Source organism: Leuciscus leuciscus (assembly GCF_965113295.1).
Source record: "Leuciscus leuciscus genome assembly, chromosome: 2".
Classification (NCBI taxonomy): Eukaryota; Metazoa; Chordata; class Actinopteri; order Cypriniformes; family Leuciscidae; genus Leuciscus; species Leuciscus leuciscus.
In genome coordinates, this window is record NC_138726.1 from 58,705,304 (window position 1) to 58,723,063 (window position 17,760).

At 36.5% G+C, this 17,760-nt stretch overlaps 1 protein-coding gene across 2 annotated transcripts; it reads right to left on the reverse strand.

Annotated features, from left to right (window-relative positions):
- Positions 1 to 3,681: 3,681 nt before the first annotated feature.
- LOC309492498 (uncharacterized protein) lies at positions 3,682 to 12,743 on the reverse strand. 2 transcript variants are annotated; one of them, XM_082161515.1, is made up of 7 exons: positions 12,440 to 12,743; positions 11,021 to 11,138; positions 10,819 to 10,896; positions 9,479 to 9,556; positions 8,217 to 8,284; positions 7,910 to 8,081; positions 3,682 to 6,306 (listed from the first exon to the last, which is right to left on the reverse strand). In XM_082161515.1, the coding sequence occupies exons 2-7, from the start codon at positions 11,087 to 11,089 to the stop codon at positions 6,088 to 6,090; spliced, it is 684 nt and encodes a 227-aa protein (XP_082017641.1). In that variant the 5' UTR covers positions 11,090 to 11,138; positions 12,440 to 12,743; the 3' UTR covers positions 3,682 to 6,087. The 2 variants fall into 2 exon arrangements, with proteins under 2 accessions (XP_082017641.1, XP_082017640.1); XM_082161514.1 differs by having other exon boundaries at positions 8,217 to 8,287; positions 12,440 to 12,732.
- Between the last annotated feature and the right edge of the window lie 5,017 nt (positions 12,744 to 17,760).

The window sequence follows — 17,760 nt, forward strand, 5'->3', positions numbered from 1 at the left end:
TTCGTAATCACAGTCCCTTTTTCTTTAGTGTTACTAATCCACACTGGCTCACCTGGATGCAACTGTGGTAAGTCATGTGCTCTGTTGCTTTTATTATACTGTTTACCTTGTTTCTCTCTCTTAACCATTTCCTCTGCTTTCAGACAATCCATGTCCATCCAGCCTGAGTTCAACATTGATGGAATAACTGTGACAGTCGTGTGAAGCTTTCGACCCATCAGCAGTTCCGCAGGACTATATCCATTAGCAAATGGTGTTGCCCGATATTCCATAAGAGCAAGATATGGATCTGCTGCTTTGGTAAGAAAATCCTTCACAGTCCTCACAGTCCTCACTGCCCTTTCAGCTTCCCCATTGGCTTGAGGATATCTGGGACTGAAAACCCCACTCTTTGGCGAATTTCTTGAAAAATTCTGCACTTAATTGTGGTCCATTGTTTGATATAAACTCCGTAGGAGTTCCATGTCGGGCAAACATACTTTTGAGATGAGTTACCACACCTGCAGCAGTTGTTGATGACAGTTTCGCTATTTCCACAAACCAAAAATAGTCAATCACCAGCGAGTATTGATCCTCTTTCCACTGAAACAGATCTGCTCCGACTTTTGTCCAAGGCCTCTCAGGGAATTCTGTGGGAATCAATGTCTCTGGAGAGGACCATTGGTTTGGAGGACCAGGGGTGACAATGGTTTGTGGTCTGTTTCTACTTGAAAGGAAAGACTTACGAGAAAGTCTGAGAAGTGCTCACAAGCCCAGGTGACAGCTAAGGCCTCCTTTTCAATTTGCGCATATCTCCTTTCTGTATTTGTGAGTGCTCTTGATGCGTAGGCTACAGGTTTAAGCTGCTTGTCACCTTGTATCTGTAGCAATACAGCTCCTAGCCCAAATGATGATGCATCAGCTGAAACAGCTGTGATGGTTTTTGGATCGTAAAGAGCCAGCCCCGGCGGTGTGCTTAGATCTCTTTTAATGTTCTCAAAAGCTCTCTGTTGTTGCTCTCCCCATGCCCCCATATTCTTTTTCTGCAGTAGATCTCTCAAAGGCTGCGTTTTCTCACCTAGGATTGGTAAAAACTTCCCTAGGTGGTTTATCATGCCCATGAATCTCCGCACTTCACTTTTGCTCACACTCCTCACATTTGTTGGCTCGCTCATTTGTGTGTCTGCACGCACCTTTTCAGGATCTTCATGAACTCCTGACTCATCCAGTATCTGCCCAAGGAACTTCCCACTCTTCTTGGAGAATTCACATTTATCATTGAGAGTCACTCCTTCCTTTTGCGGTTTTTGCAGCACAGCAAAGAGACGCTGATCATATTCTATCTGGGACACTCTGAACATTAATATATCGTCCATGTGGCACAAGACTCCTTCTAGACCCTCCAGCATTTGCGACATCCTTTTCTGGAAATGTTCTGGAGCCAACGATATTTCAAAACAAAGTCGGTTGAAGCAGAACCTTCCAAAAGGAGTAATAAAGGTGGTGAGGAGGGCTGAATTCTATGATAAAGGAATGTGCCATAATCCTGAGTTGGCGTCGAGTTTTGAGAAGACCGTGGCAAGAGAATGTTCCACGGAAGGAAGAATGTATCATCGTCGTGTCCATCTGCTCCCGTGTCCACTTTGAACAACACCTCAGAATTATTCCCTTTTAGTTTTATCAGCCAGGGGGCATCATTCTGCTCTGTACTAACAGTACCTAAGAATGCTATATCACTTTCTTGTCATGTTTACCTCACTTATTCCTCTGGACTTGCAAACTTTCGCATAATGACCCTTGTCATTTGCTTGTCTCGCTGGGCATTGAAATTTGTTTGAGTTTGGTGAGTTTTTCCACACCACTTACATGAGATGGACTTTTCTGACCCTGTTTGCTTCTCTGCCATCCTAGCAGGCTTCCTCTGCATCATATCTCGTCCTTTATTGTAAGGTCGTTGCTGTGCATGAACAATGTCAACATTTGTTGCTATGTCACTTTTGAAATTGGCTTTCAGCTCCTCTTGCTGTTTCTTTACCAGCTCACTTTGGCATACACGTGTGACAGCCTTCTCTAGAGTGAGTTCAGCATCCTCTGACAATCTTTTATCTCTCAGTCCAACCACTAATCTGTCCCAAATCATTTCACTATATAATTCTCCATAGCCGCAATGCTCAGCTAGGCAATGTAGTGCTGTGGTGAAATTATCAGCAGAGTCTCCTGTTTCTTGCTGTCTCATATTAAACTTTGCACGTTCAAATATTGCATTTCTTCATACTACAAAGTGTTCATTCAGTCGCTCCATGACAGTATTGTACTCACTAAGCTGTTCTGGAGTGAGACACAGTGATGTGAGGATGTCCTCTGCCTCATCGCCCATTGTATACACGAGTGCATTCACTTGGTCCTCTTCTGCTTGTAACTCAAGTCCAGATGCAACTCTAAATCTTTCAAACCCTTTACTCCACTTTGGCCACTCTTCTGGTTTTGAAAAGTTGAACTTTTGTGGTGGAAGTACCTGAAAACCGATCCATTTTCCCTCACGCAGCTCTCTCCTCTGCACGTGTCGAGCGATATTTTGTCTGTGAAATTTCACATCCACTAGAGTGAATTCTTTGTATCACTCTTGGCAAAAGGGCTCCTCCTATGCTGTTCTTGTGCAATCTTCTGACACCATGTTGTGTTAGGATGGCTATTTATTGATATTTTATGCTGAAGTAAACCAGGTCAGACAAACGTGATGATATATCTTTTTTATTCTCCTCCAAGTCCCCAACTAGGGGGCGGTATTTAACCATATCACATTTAACCATATCCACACCATCCACACTGAATCTCTGCCATTATCAAGACGACACACAATTATAATGACGAGCCCCCAATTATGTTATGCTAGGGCTAATAGGGTATGTAACAAATACGTGATAGATAAATTAAGAAAATATGAAAATAAAAGAAACAGGCTAAGTTAATCGATGACTTGTGTGGTGAAATTAATCAGGCAGTGACAGTTATGAATTAGAGTCAAAATCGTAAAGAAACCACAGTGCAGTAGTAAAACAAGAAACAAATATTTACAGAATATATACAAATAATAATTTGGGACCATGAGCGGTGCTAAAGCAAAGAAATCAACCAAACTTACATCATTTAAAGTACTAAACTAACAAAGAATTTTTTTTTTTTTTTGAAAATAAACAAATCTTCTGCAATGAAACGCCAATCAAACTACTATTCGCTCCTAACCTGGTGTGCATAAACAAACTCAATCTCTAACGTGATGCATTGTGTAGATATACGTGACATAATAAACTATCCCTCCTCTCTGGGACCAGGAAGATATTTCGATTGAACACTTCAGTAAAATCACGTCACAAATTAATCAAACAATTAAAGGAAACATAACTCAATTTCACCAAGCAAAAAAACAACAACAAACAGCAAGTCCTAAGACAACCAAGAGAAAACACGCGACTGAATCCTCTCGTCACTTCAGGTTCTTTATACGGAGAAGATGAGTTCGGATTGGTTCCTTTAGGGTGTCGACACGTTGATTAATGATGATTGACAGGAAAACCAACCAATCGCAAAACCTAAGAATCATGACAGTCAAGAATGAAAGAGGAGAAATAAAACAACCAAAAATACACCGCAGATACAACAATAGTATTTGTTAATTGTGAAAATAAGACACTCAAGACTTGCTGTCAAACTATAATTTTATTTCTCTTAAAATCCAGACATAGACTCAATTTACAATACCATTTCCACAGGGAAAATATATATATATAACATAAAAAGGAAAATATGCAGTAAGCAAATATGAATAAATGTGAGATCTAGAATAAGCTGGAATGTGGTACAGATGCACACCGGTAGTGAATCGTTTTAGCGATTATAAACATGCAGCTGATAACTTAGAGGAAAACTGTGAACGGTCACGTTCAGATAATGAACTAATGCAGAGAGATTATGGGAAAGGCTTGTCTGAACTCATTTGACCCGCCTCTTGTGCTTCTGTCAGTGAATAATGCGTCTCGAGACGGTTCAAATGCGGTAAACTGCGGTAAAGCCGTAAAACAACAGCCCCTTTACACAGAGGAACGAATCCATGAACACAAATGAAGAATCAGGAACAGATGAAAGACAGAATAAGCGAGAAGAACTGAAACTCTTAAGAGCATATTTACACCAAAAAAGTAAAACGGTTTGTAAAACGATTGACGCTTGCATAGATTCAGCCCACATGTGGCGGTGGGCCTTTGGCTTCTCTCCCACACATGAAGAATTAGATAACAGCTCTATTACTGATGACACTGAGAGACGTGCAGTGATTTACTCCATCAAGATGATGGAAGCAGCTGTCCTCATAAATGTTGTGCATGACTTAAAAAATGTTTAAAGGGTAAAAATTTGTTCTGACCGGAAAACATCTTTCTTTTGCACTCAGATGCTGTTATAGGTGATGCAGCCTTTCTACAATCTTCCTGAAGTAATTGCATGCTGGTTAATGTACTAAAGGTCACGGCTAATAGCAGATGAGGATAGATCTTGCTCTTGAGGGTGAACACGGCCTTCATCCTCCTCGTCTGGGTCAAAAAAACCCTCCTCAAACTCACTAAACGCCCACTTTACGCCATCGCATGAAACCCAAGGGAAAAACTACTCCACATTTCAAAGAACCAAGTACATGGTCATTACTAACATCTTTTGTATTATATTAAAAATATAGGCCTATATATATAAATTATGTTCTCATCTTACTAAACTGCTGAGTCCATCAATTTGAGCTCCGGTGCTTTTTATTATTATTATTATTTAAAGCCAATGAAATTTCAATGTGAAATGTAATTAGCCACAATTACAGTCATTTTTCCTTGTGAAGAGATGCCTTCGTTAAAAAAAGTACAACTTTATACTTAATACAACTTTATACTTAAACACGATTATGTGTGGAAACTTGTTTTTGACTAGATACTTTGACGTTTGACACAGTGATTTCGCTTAATTACATTATCGCTGTAATTTCACACTCACGTCATGCATCCAAATGTGCTTTTTGTCAAATGAATTTGATGTCTTTGGTGTTCGATAACTATGGAAGCCTATTTCATCAACCTTTTGAACATAAATCATTCAAACATAAAATGTCCTAATCACAACATAAAAAGTCATAATTATGATAAAAATGTCATAATTTTTGTCATCATTATGACTTTGTATCTCATAATTATGACATAATTTTTATTCTAACTTAGTATGTCATAATTTTGTATTTTTATCTCATAATTATGACAGAATTTTCAGTTTCATAATTATAACTTAGTATGTCATAATTTTGTATTTTTATCTCATAATTATGACAGAAATTTCATAATTATGTTATAGTAATAGTACATAATTATATGTAATAATGAACAGTTATAGTTTCATAATTATAACTTAGTATGTCATAATTTTGACTTTCAATCTCATAATTGACTTTCATAATTATGACTTTCTAATTATGACTTTTATGTCGAGTTTGACTTTATCTCATAATCATGACACTTTATATCATAATTATGAATGTCAATGTTGACTTTTTATCTCATAAGTATGACTAAGTATTTTCATAGTTTCATAAATATAACTTAGTATGTCCTAATTTTGACTTTTTATCTAATAATTGACTTTTTTGTCATAATTATAACTTTTATGCCATAATTATGACTTTGTATGTCAATTGTTTTGACTTTATATGCCATAATTATGAATAAGTATGCCATAATTTTGACGTTTTATCTCATAATTATGAAATAATTTTCTGTTTAATAATTGAAACTTAGTTTTTCATACTTACTTTTTTGTCATAATTATGACTTTTTATCTCATAATTATGACTTTGTATGTCATGATTCTGACTTTTTATCTCATAATTATACCAAAGCATTTTGTTTTGTTACGTGGCAGAAATGGTCTTCCATAGATAACACTGTACAAAAGAGTTTAAAATGAAATGTCTTGATTAAAAGTGCATGATCTAATATTACTGTACATGAGAACAAATCTAGAGAGAAATGCATGATTCATACAGTGAGGAGGATTATACAGTGATGTTATAAGGCGATGTCAGGTATCTGTGAGCAGTAAGAGGAATGACATGAGAATGATGATAATAGATACGGACAGAGGAACGATGAGTAGATAGCAGGACACAGGCGAGGACAGTGGGACGGGGAACGCTGTGAGGAGCCATTTTCCCCCGACGGGTTTGTCATCCGTCACGGATTGAGTGTCTCGCGCGGCACAGCGACAGATGACCAGCGGACGAACCTGAGACACGCTCTCCTGCGGGACAGAGAGATACGATCAAGAGGAACCTACAGTCAATCGGGTTGCTTCAAAACACCGGTTCAAATAGTCATTTACTTCATTAATATTAGTCCATATGTGATGTTTTACATATATAAAATTATATTTATTTTATTTATTTATTTATTTTAACACATTTATTTGTATTGTACTAAAGAGTTTGACTTATTATACACAGATTTGACTTATTTTTTAAAAATAATTCAATTTATTAAAAAAAAATATTTAAAAAAATATATTTATTTTAAGATTAAACTGAGAAGGGTCACATCACTTGCATTTTGTTGTCCTATAGTTAGTTTAACTGCTTCTATTGTTCTAATTTGTACGTTGCTTTGGATAAAAGCGTCTGCTAAATGAATAAATGTAAATGTAATATAAAATTGTTTTACTTGTGGCATTAGTTAATATATTAAAATAAATGTCATCTAGTTCCCAAGGCAACATTTTAGTTTAACTTGAATTCCTAAATTTGGAAAAAAAAATTAATACATAAATAAATAATGAAAACTATATTTAAAACACAGATAACATTTATTTTATCAATTTTTATTTTTATTAATTTTATATTTTAAAAATATATTTGAGACATTAAAACATATTTTTTTAATTTAATTTAATAAAATTAAAAAGAAAACAGAAAATATAAAATTAAAAATGTCAATAAAATATAAAACTGAAAATGTAAATAAATATAATAAACTATAATAATATATTGATACCAAATATATATATATATATATATATATATATATATATATATATAATTTATTATTCACTAATATGCATATTTTTGTCTATGCATATTAAAACAGTACATGAATAAATTTTTTTTTTTTTTAGTTTACATGGTAAAAAAAAACAATCAGTGCTTTTATTATTTCATTATTTCATTAACTAGGTTGTATTATTTAATATATTGTACTTCTCGAACACAATTACACAATTAAAAATTACAAATTACAAAAGTAATTTCGGTAACACTTTACAATAAGGTTCATTAGTTAACTACCTTAGTTAACTTGAACTACGAATGAACAATACTTCTTCAGCATTACTTAATCTTAGTTCATATTAATTTCAACACTTACAAATATTTTCTTTTAAAGAAATCATTTTTTAAGGACTACAACAAACGGCTGGTAGGGACTACACCACATTCTGACATTTTAGTGCTTGTCTGCGTGAGGTAATCAGAGCTGCTAACACACACATACACACACACACACACACTTGAAGCACCGCCTTCTGTGCCGGGAGAAGCAGCTCTTTTGCATTTAAAGGGACACACACGAAACAACGTGTTTTTACTGACCCTTAAAAAAGGGACAATTTTAACATGCTGTAAAAAATGATCAGGTGTTTTGAGCTAAAACTTCACATACACACTCTGGGGACATCAGAGACTTATTTTACATAATGTAAAAAAAGAGCATTATACCACCCCTTTAATAAATACTGTAACAAATGTTTAGTTCATGTTAGTTAATACATTAACTAATGTTAACTAATGAACCTTATTGTAAAGTGTTACCGTAATTTCAGACCAGATACAGAATAATTAAGACATATATTTGACCTCCAGTATGGTCCTGTTGTGTGAGCGATGAGGGCTGAGTCGGAGACTCCAGCGGTGAGTCCTGTGGCTCCGCCCACCGTCGTCTTCGCTCTCCGTCGTGTCCTGTCGCGTGATTCGCTGACGCTTCCTCTTCCGGGAGCTGATTCGCTGGAGGGAACCCACAATCTGGAGCCTGAACCAATCACAATGCAGAGAAAGAGTTGTAGAAGTGGATGCAGTTCAGTGTGTGTGTGTGTGTGTGTGTGTGTGTGTGTGTGTGTGTGTGTGTGTGTGTGTGTGTGTGTGTGTGTGTGTGTGTGTCACACACCTGCTGTCCGTGTCCTCGATGTCTGCGTCTGCATCACTGTCTCCCTGAGGATGAGACTGGACACACTCCTCCTGAAACACGAGTCACACACTGAAACACACACACTTGCACTCATACATTCAGAGACGTCCAAACCAAGCGACAACCTTCCGTCTCTCTCTTGAACCCAACACTGAAGTGACGGCCCAACACTAGAGACAGGCTGCAGGAGAGAGTCAGTCCCATAGACCCACATGTTAAAATGCCCAACTTTACAGCAGAAAGAAACATGTTTACAGTCTGGTGCAAAAAGTGGTTTTGGTCTATATAGCTAATTTTGCCCATCATGACAACTGGTGAATGTTTTTTATAACTGTATTAAGTGTATAAAACTGTATTTTATAATTGTATTAAGCCTTAACCCTCATCCTTCCCTCGCACTTTGTAACAAATCTTTCCCTCGCGGGTCAAAATGACTAGATTTGATCAATAAATAATAAAGAAATAGTAATTTAAGCACATTCTCACATTCATTCAACTGAAATTCAAATGAACTCAACTAACTTAATTCAGCTCAAAATATCTTACATTGGGTGTCTTTGCCGACCTCTTGTGGAAAAAAAAAAAATATATAACTCTTGATGGCCTTATATCTCTATATGGAGCAAATGAGCAGTTCCGCTGGGTCCTAAAGTCAGTTTTTCTTCAGTATGCATTCAGATACACATGTAGACATTATAAAATATTTTTTGTGGAAAAGTTTTAGCATTTTTGGTTTGAATTTTGAGCATTTTTAGTTTTTTCTATGTGTACTGAAGCATTCCTCGCATTCTATTCATTCCTAGAGGGGTCAAATTGACCCGTGAGGGAAGGATTTGTTACTCTTTAAACTCCTCGAATCCATAAAAAAAAAAATTGTGTGTAAATGTTCATGGTTAAAGTGCGACAAAAGTCCTGGGGTCTTGGACCCCTCTGATGAACACTCAATTTTTTTTTAAAAATGTAAAACCAGAGGGAAGGACGGAAGTTCTGCATAATTAAGGGCGTGGCCACTTGAGTGACAGGTGGATTGCCGCTGATGTCACTACTAGCCGTTTGTCTGCTGTCTGTTAGCGTCACGTCACCTCAGCTAATCCGCCTCTTTGCCCATTTTCGTTTATTATCCATGAGTGATAAACTGGCGACGGCCGGCTCCGCCCACTTTGGACTTCGAAAACGGGTGACGTCACGGACACTATTATTATAATTCATATTTTTTTACAGTCTTTGGTGCAGATGCTCACCTCTGTGCCGTAACCCTCGGAGTATCTGGTGATCATGGGTCTGTTCTTCCCGCACTGGACACACTTCACACGGGAGTCCTGGAGAGAGACGAGACACCACAACCCTTTTTACATCATTCACTTTTACTTAACAGATGATAAAATGGTGGTTGATAAAATGGCTGAAAAAAATCCCATAGATTTACATTGTTAATATTTTTTTAATTATTTCAAAACCATGCATGCAAGTGTGTGAAGCTTCTCTCTGTAAAGGGTCGGTTTTCACCGTTGCTCAGTGAGGCTGCAAATGTGGCATTTTCACTTGTAACTTAAGATAAAGTAATTAAATGAATTAAACAGGTAATTTAAGGTCCTTTTGCAGTTACTGGCTGCTTTCTGAGACATTATGATATGATTATTCCTGTGGCACTTCTGAATATTACAGTCAGACCCTCCAGTGAGTTTGGAAGCTCTGATTATTTTGTGAGACATTTCAATGTATTTTGAAGTCATGTGCTTTCTGTGGGTCTTCATATCAAGTCAGGTCACTGATGTCTGTAGTGCTTTATTCAATAATCAATAGTCAATGAGCTTCACCGTGATAAACTGGACTCTTAAAGATAATAATGTCATTATTTAGCTCAAATTTAGCTCATGTAGTCTCTGGAAATTTAAAAGAAGAATAGAAGCTTATCTCTCTTTGTTATATAACATTGCCTGGACAGAAAATGTATAGATTTATATTATGTAAGCCTGTTTTAATAAATGTAATATTATAAATAAATATATTATATAAATTGAAGTTAAATTTTTTTAGCACTGTGTGTGTGTGTGTGTGTGTGTGTGTGTGTGTGTGTGTGTGTGTGTGTGTGTGTGTGTGTGTGTGTGTGTGTGTGTGTGTGTGTGTGTGTGTGTGTGTGTTGTGTGTTCATTTAATCAAAAATACAATAATATTGTGAAATATTACAATATAAAACAGTTGTTTTATGTGAATATATAGTAAAGTGTAATTTATTCCTGTGATCAAAGCTGAATTTTCAGCATCATTACTCCAGTCTTCAGAGTCACATGATCCTTCAGAAATCAGGATAATATGATGATTTGATGATCAAGAAACATTTATGATTATTATCGATGTTAAAATCAGCTGTGCTGCTTAATATATTTGTAAATACAGTATATCCATGATTCTTTGATAGATATAACGTTCAAAAGAACAGCATTTATTTGAAATAGAATCTTCTGTAACACAATAAATGACCTTACTCTCTCTCTCTCTCTCTCTCTCTCTCTCTCTCTTTCTCTCTCTCTACAATATATATATATACACAGTATGACAACAGCCATCGATAGACTCTCACCTCCTGTGTGTGCTGATCGCAGAAGGGTGTATTTTCACACAGACACACACCTGTACTCTGTCCACACGCCCCCATGTTCTGCAGAGAGACCATCAACATGTGTGTTTCACATTATGACACTCACAGATCATCTCTGACACACACACACACACACACACACACACACACACACACACACACACACACACACAGACGTTCATACCTCACAGTCGTTGTCGGAGTTGTCTGAGAAGAGGCCGTTCGAGTCTTTTCTTCTGATTACCTCCATCATCTCTTCCTGACTCACTCTCTCTCTCTCTCTCTCTCTCTCACACTTCCACCTACACCGGGCGAGCGAGGGATAAATAAAGACAGAGCCACTTCCACTGAAACTCACACATGCATCACCAGTGCATCAGCAGGCCGAATGCAAACGATCACTACTAAAATAATCACACATATTAGGACTTTGAAAAAAGAGGAGATATTCATCATACCACATGAATCTGTTGGCATTATAAAATGAATTGGTAACACTTTACAATATGGTTCATTATTTAACATTAGTTAGCTACATTAGTTAAAGGTATAGCGGAGGATCTTTCCAAATTTTAGATAAGACCCGCCCTCTCCACTTTTTGAAAAGTTTGATTGATTCACCAGAATGATTGACAATTAGGAGGACCAATAGTTTAGACTACCCACCAGGAAGTAAAACATCCTCCGCTATACCTTTAACGTGAACTAAGATTGAGCAATACTTCTACAGAGTTTATTAACCTTAGTTAATATTAATTTCAACATTTACTAATACTATTTATTAAAATCAAAGGTTGTATTTGTTACAAACATGAACAAACATGAACAAACAATGAACAGCTGGATTTGTATTAACTAACATTAACAAAGATTAATAAATACTGTAACAAATTGATCTTTGTTAGTTCATGTTAGTAAATAAACTAAAGAACCTTATTGTAAAGTGTTACCCATGCATTTAACATTTTCATCTTAGTGTCATCATAGTAGGTTAATTTTGGACTATGCAGTTCGTGATCATTTTAATACATTTCAATGTTTCTATAGAGACATTATTGCATGATGTCAGCAGTGACAGTGATGCGCGTGACAAGTGTTTTGAAGTGGTTGCACCATCAGTCTATCATGCAGCTGTCTGAAACTGAAACCGGCGTGGTTTAGATCATGTTACGAAATGCATAAACTTATATACATACAGTTTTCTTTCTCTTCTAATCATTTTCCCAAGGAACTGCGCTTTTAAGAAAGCCTAGATGAACTGCAGCTCAATCCCACGCGCATCTGTCCCGCGCGCTCATTACGTAATAAATACAGGCGCACATATTTCGTTTGTTCGCGCAGTTTTTTTGAACGCGTTTTCTTCGTATCGTCTCTCGCGAACACTTTAAATAACATTATACGCTTCGTAGCTGTAACACACGTAGATCGAGGTTGACGTCAATCATTTAAAGTCATTATAAACACAAGAAACAAACAAAAAACTGCGAGTTTCATATGAAACAAACGCGCTATAATTTAACAATCGCGTTAAAATGTTCGTTATCAGCGCAACAGAAAATAACACTGCGGTGTGAAGTTTGTAAAGCGCTCGCTCGCCACTTACCTTATCTGAAAGATGACACATCCTCTCAATCTTTTGCGTCCAGAAATACCATTTGATCGCTGGGAGATTTTGCGCGTGTAATATAACTAATCAGGATGGGTCCTTATTCCCGGCGCGCGTGAACACGGAAGCGCTCAGAGTCCCGAAAATGTTTGACATTGTAGTTTCGGTGTCAGTCGCTCGTCGAATAATAACGGTGCGGTCCGCGGGAACGCGCCTGCCATAAATAACATTCCGGAGCAGGGCAAAAGGAGCGTGCGCGCTCCCGGCGTTGAGAGATGACGTATGGCGTTACGAAGAGCCAATGAAATGTCGTCGTGACGATCACAGCAAATACAGCACCATCACTGGAAGTACAAAGATCAGAGATTTTAATGAGATAATAAGGTACATTTTCAAATAGTTGGACATTAAAACATAATAGGCTATTTTAAACCACATTAAAACATAAATATGAATTCTAAAGGAATACTATGACATTTTGTCATAGTATTCCTTTAGAATTCATATTTATGTTTTAATGTGGTTTAAAATAGCCTATTATGTTTTAATAGCCTATTAAGTGTTACCAATTATAATATAAATATTATAATTGGTAACACTTTACAATAAGGTTCATTAGTTAACATGAACTAAGATTGAGCAATACTTCTTCAGCATTTTATTAATCTTAGTTAATATTAATTTCAACATTTACTAATACGTTATTAAAATCAAAGGTTGTATTTGTGAACTAACATTCACAAACAATGAACAGCTGTATTTTTATTAACTAATATTAAGAAAGATGAATAAATACTGTAATACATGTATTGCTCATTGTTAGTTCATGTTAGTTAATACATGAACTAATGTTAACTAATGAACCTTATTGTAAAGTGTTACCTTGTCATTTGTTTCTTATGCTAAATGAGCTCAACCAAGAATCCTTTAGAATCAACAGGATTCTAATGCACAAAATGAAAAGATTTGTTTAGGAGCTTTTTAAAAGGACCAAAAGAAAAAAAAAAGAAAAAAAGGAAAGAAATAGAGAAAGAGAGAAAAAAAAAACTGAGAGACATTTAAAACTAGCTATTAAAGTCTAGCAGTTGAATAGCTTTATTGAAGGCTCTCTGACTCATACGTCTCTTTCACATCATAAAGAGAACGAATATGAATAACGTTTCACTGATTCTAATCAGAGGTCGTTCCCTGTGGACCGGAGTCTGGGATTGCCCTCTCAAAGCTCAGATAATTAAACATCATTAAACATAATTATAGACAACATTCGGTCCTGTGATGCCAATGACTTCCCCCGAGTTCCCAAACAAACATCAACAGCTTCTGGAGACTGAGCCACATGAGACGCCGTTATTCTGAACAGTGTTCACTTCAGAAACCAGCAGATTCTGTATTGTGCCATTCAGATCAAGCTATTCATATACTATTAGGCCTATAAATGTTCATTACTAGAAAAATAATAAGTGAAAAAATAAATGCTGTAGAAAAAATAAATTCAGCCACATAATTTTTGTCTCTATATCTGTGCTACTAATGTTTTAGAACTGATAAAAACTCTCTATTTCAAACCTAAGGGTTGTTAAGAGTCCTTGAACCATATATATATATATTTAAAGAGCCATTTTATCTGCAGAATGACAGGAAAACAGAAAAACTAATGGCATGTTTATAGGAGCTGAACTGGAAAAATCCACTGCGTGATTTTCTCACACACACACACACACACACACACACACACACACACACACACACACACACACACACACACACACACACACACACACACACACACACACACACACACACACACACACACACACACACACACACACACACTTTGCTTCTTAGGCAACTTGAACTGAGTTCTTCAACTCTTTTAGTTCATGTTCTTGCAGACAGAAAGTCAAGTCAAGTCAAGTCAAGTTTATTTGTATAGCGCTTTTCACAATACAGATTGCATCAAAGCAGCTTCACAGTATTAAATTAAAATAATACAACAAAGTTTGTTTCAAGAGGAATTTATTGATTGATAAAATTAAATTAAATATCCCCAAAATATCCCCAACTGAGCAAGCCAAAGGCAACAGTGGCAAGGAACCGAAAAACTCCATCAAGTGACCTAATGGTGTCCTAAAACTCCATCAGGTGCCTTAATGGAGAAAAAAACCTTGGGAGAACCCAGGCTCAGTCGGGGGCCAGTTCTCCTCTGGCATTGGATAGAGGCCGGATTGTAGTTTGAACTGTAGGATTATATGAATGCCTGGCTGAAGAGATGCGACTTTAATCTAGTTTTAAACTGGGAGAGCGAGTCTGAGCAACGAACAGTATCAGGAAGACTATTCCAGAGTTTTGGAGCCAAATGTGAAAATGCTCTCCCTCCTTTGGTGGTTCTGGATATCCTAGGTATGACCAAAAGCCTTGAATTTAGTGATCTCAAAGAGCGCGATGGATTATAGGGCGATAGAAGATCCGTTAAATAGACTGGAGCTAAGCCGTTTAGGGCTTTATAAGTCAGTAGCAATACCTTGTAATTAATACGGAACTTTATAGGTAACCAATGCAGTGATGATAAAATCGGTGTTATATGATCATATTTTCTTGATCTCGTAAGAACTCTAGCGGCGGCATTTTGGACTAACTGTAGCTTATTTATTGAGGATGCAGGACAACCAGCTAATAAAGCATTACAGTAATCCAGTCTCGAGGTCATGAATGCATGAACTAACTTTTCTGCATCAGAAACTGATAGCATATTACGTAGCTTAGCAATGTTTCTAAGGTGGAAAAAGGCTGTTTTTGTAACATAAGAAATATGATTTTCAAAAGACAGGTTGCAATCGAGTATAACACCCAGGTCTTTTACTGTAGAGGATAAAGTAACAGGACATCCTATGATGTTAAAGTTGTATTGTGCGAGGTTTTGTGGGCGGTTTTTTGAACCGATAAGTATTACCTCTGTCTTGTCTGGATTTAATAAAAGAAAATTACGCGTCATCCAATCTTTTATATCTTTAACACACTCTGTCAATTTGGAAAATGTAGCGTTTTCATCCGGCCGTGATGAAATATATATTTGAGTGTCATCAGCATAACAATGGAAACTAATTCCATGTTTCCTTATAATATTTCCAAGTGGCATCATATATATTGAAAATAACAGGGGGCCTAATACAGATCCCTGCGGCACTCCATAGTTTACTGGAGTTATGATCGATTTTTCTCCATTTAAATAGACAAAATGGTAGCGGTCAGATAGGTATGATTTGAACCAGCTTAGTGCTTGTCCTTGAACACCAGTATAATTTTGTAGTCGATCTAAGAGTATTGTGTGATCTATAGTATCGAACGCAGCACTAAGATCAAGTAAAACTAGTATTGAGATACAGCCTTGGTCAGAAGCTAAAAGTAAATCATTTGTGATTTTAACGAGCGCAGTTTCAGTGCTATGATGCGGTCTGAATCCAGACTGAAACTTTTCATAGATATCATTTTGTTGCAAGAAAGAGCCCAGTTGAGCGGACACCACTTTTTCTAATATTTTAGACATAAATGGAAGATTTGAAATGGGTCTATAATTTGCTAGATTATTATGATCTAATTGTGGTTTCTTAATGAGAGGTTTTATAACTGCCAGTTTAAATGTTCTTGGAACATGACCTAAAGATAAAGACGAGTTAATAATATTGAGGAGAGGCTCTTCCACTACAGATAACACTTCTTTCAGTAGTTTAGTTGGTATAGGATCTAATAAACATGTTGTTGTTTTAGATGAAGTGATAAGTTTATTTAACTCTTTTTGTTCTATAGTTGTAAAGCACTGTAATTGTTCTTTCGGGGTGATAATTGAAGCTGAATTGTAAGGCGCGATTGAAGATTGAACGTTTATAATTGTGGTTCTGATGCTTTCTATTTTCTCAGTGAAGTAGTTCATGAAATCATTACTACTGAACTGTAACGGGATATTTTGTTCGGGTGACGTCTGTTTATTTGTTAGTCTAGCCACGGTGTTAAATAGAAACCTTGGATTGTTTTGGTTGTTTTCTATTAGTTTGCGGAGGTGCTCAGCCCTGGCAGCTTTTAGGGCCTTTTTATAACGTGACTGTCTTTCCACGCGATTCTAAAGACCTCTAAATTAGTTTGTTTCCATTTACGCTCTAAAATACGGGTTTCTCTCTTTAAAACATGCGTAGTATTGTTATACCATGGTGCTTTATTTTTCTCTCTGACCTTTTTTAATTTAATAGGTGCAACCACATCCAATGTTCTAGAGAGAATGGTGCTCATAGTGCTAGTTAGTTCTTCTAGTTCATCTGTTTGTTTGGGTTCAGGCAGCAGCTGAGACAGATTAGATAAGCAATTTGAGAAATTATCTATGGTGGATGGGAGGATTGTTCTGCCTGGTTGATAACGCGACGCCGCATGACATATTACAGCAGTACGTAATATGCAAGTTACCATGTAGTGATCAGTGACTTCATCACTTTGTGGAATGATATCTATATCGGTTGGATCGGTTCCGTGTGATATAATTAAATCGAGTGTATGATTAAGACGATGAGTTGGTCCGGTGACGTTTTGCTTGACCCCAAATGAATTTAATAAATCTGTAAACGCAGCTCCTAACGCATCATTTGGATTATCTACGTGTATGTTAAACAACAATTAAACAACAATTAATGCTTTATCGACATTGACTAATAGGTCTGAGAGAAAATCTGCAAACTCTTTTAGGAAATCAGCGTAAGGCCCTGGCGGTCTATATACGGTAGCCAAGGCTAGAGATAATAGGGATGTTTTTCTAACATCTAAGAGCGTAACATTTAGTACAAGTACTTCAAATGAAATAAACTTATAACCCGTTTTCTGAGTAACATTTAGAATATCTTTATAAATGGTTGCAACACCTCCGCCACGGCCAATCAGACGGGGCTCATGCTTATAACAGTATCCAGGAGGAGTAGACTCATTAATACCGAAATAATCATTTGGTTTAAGCCAGGTTTCAGTAAGGCAAAGTACATCGAAGCTATTATCTGTGACTATTTCATTTACAATAACTGCCTTAGGTGTGAGTGATCTAATGTTTAGAAGACCTAGCTTTAGAAATAGTTTTTGTTTACTAATAGCAACATTTTCTGTTTTAATAACAATTAGATTTTTCCTAGATCCTGCATTAGATTTATTATTTGATCTCACTAAACGAGGAATAGACACGGTTTCTATGCAATGTTCTACACTAGTATTTATATCAGTTGAATTGGTGCAGCAGAGACTATGATTTGGACTTTTGGTTACTTTAGGTTGCTTTTGGAAAGCAACCT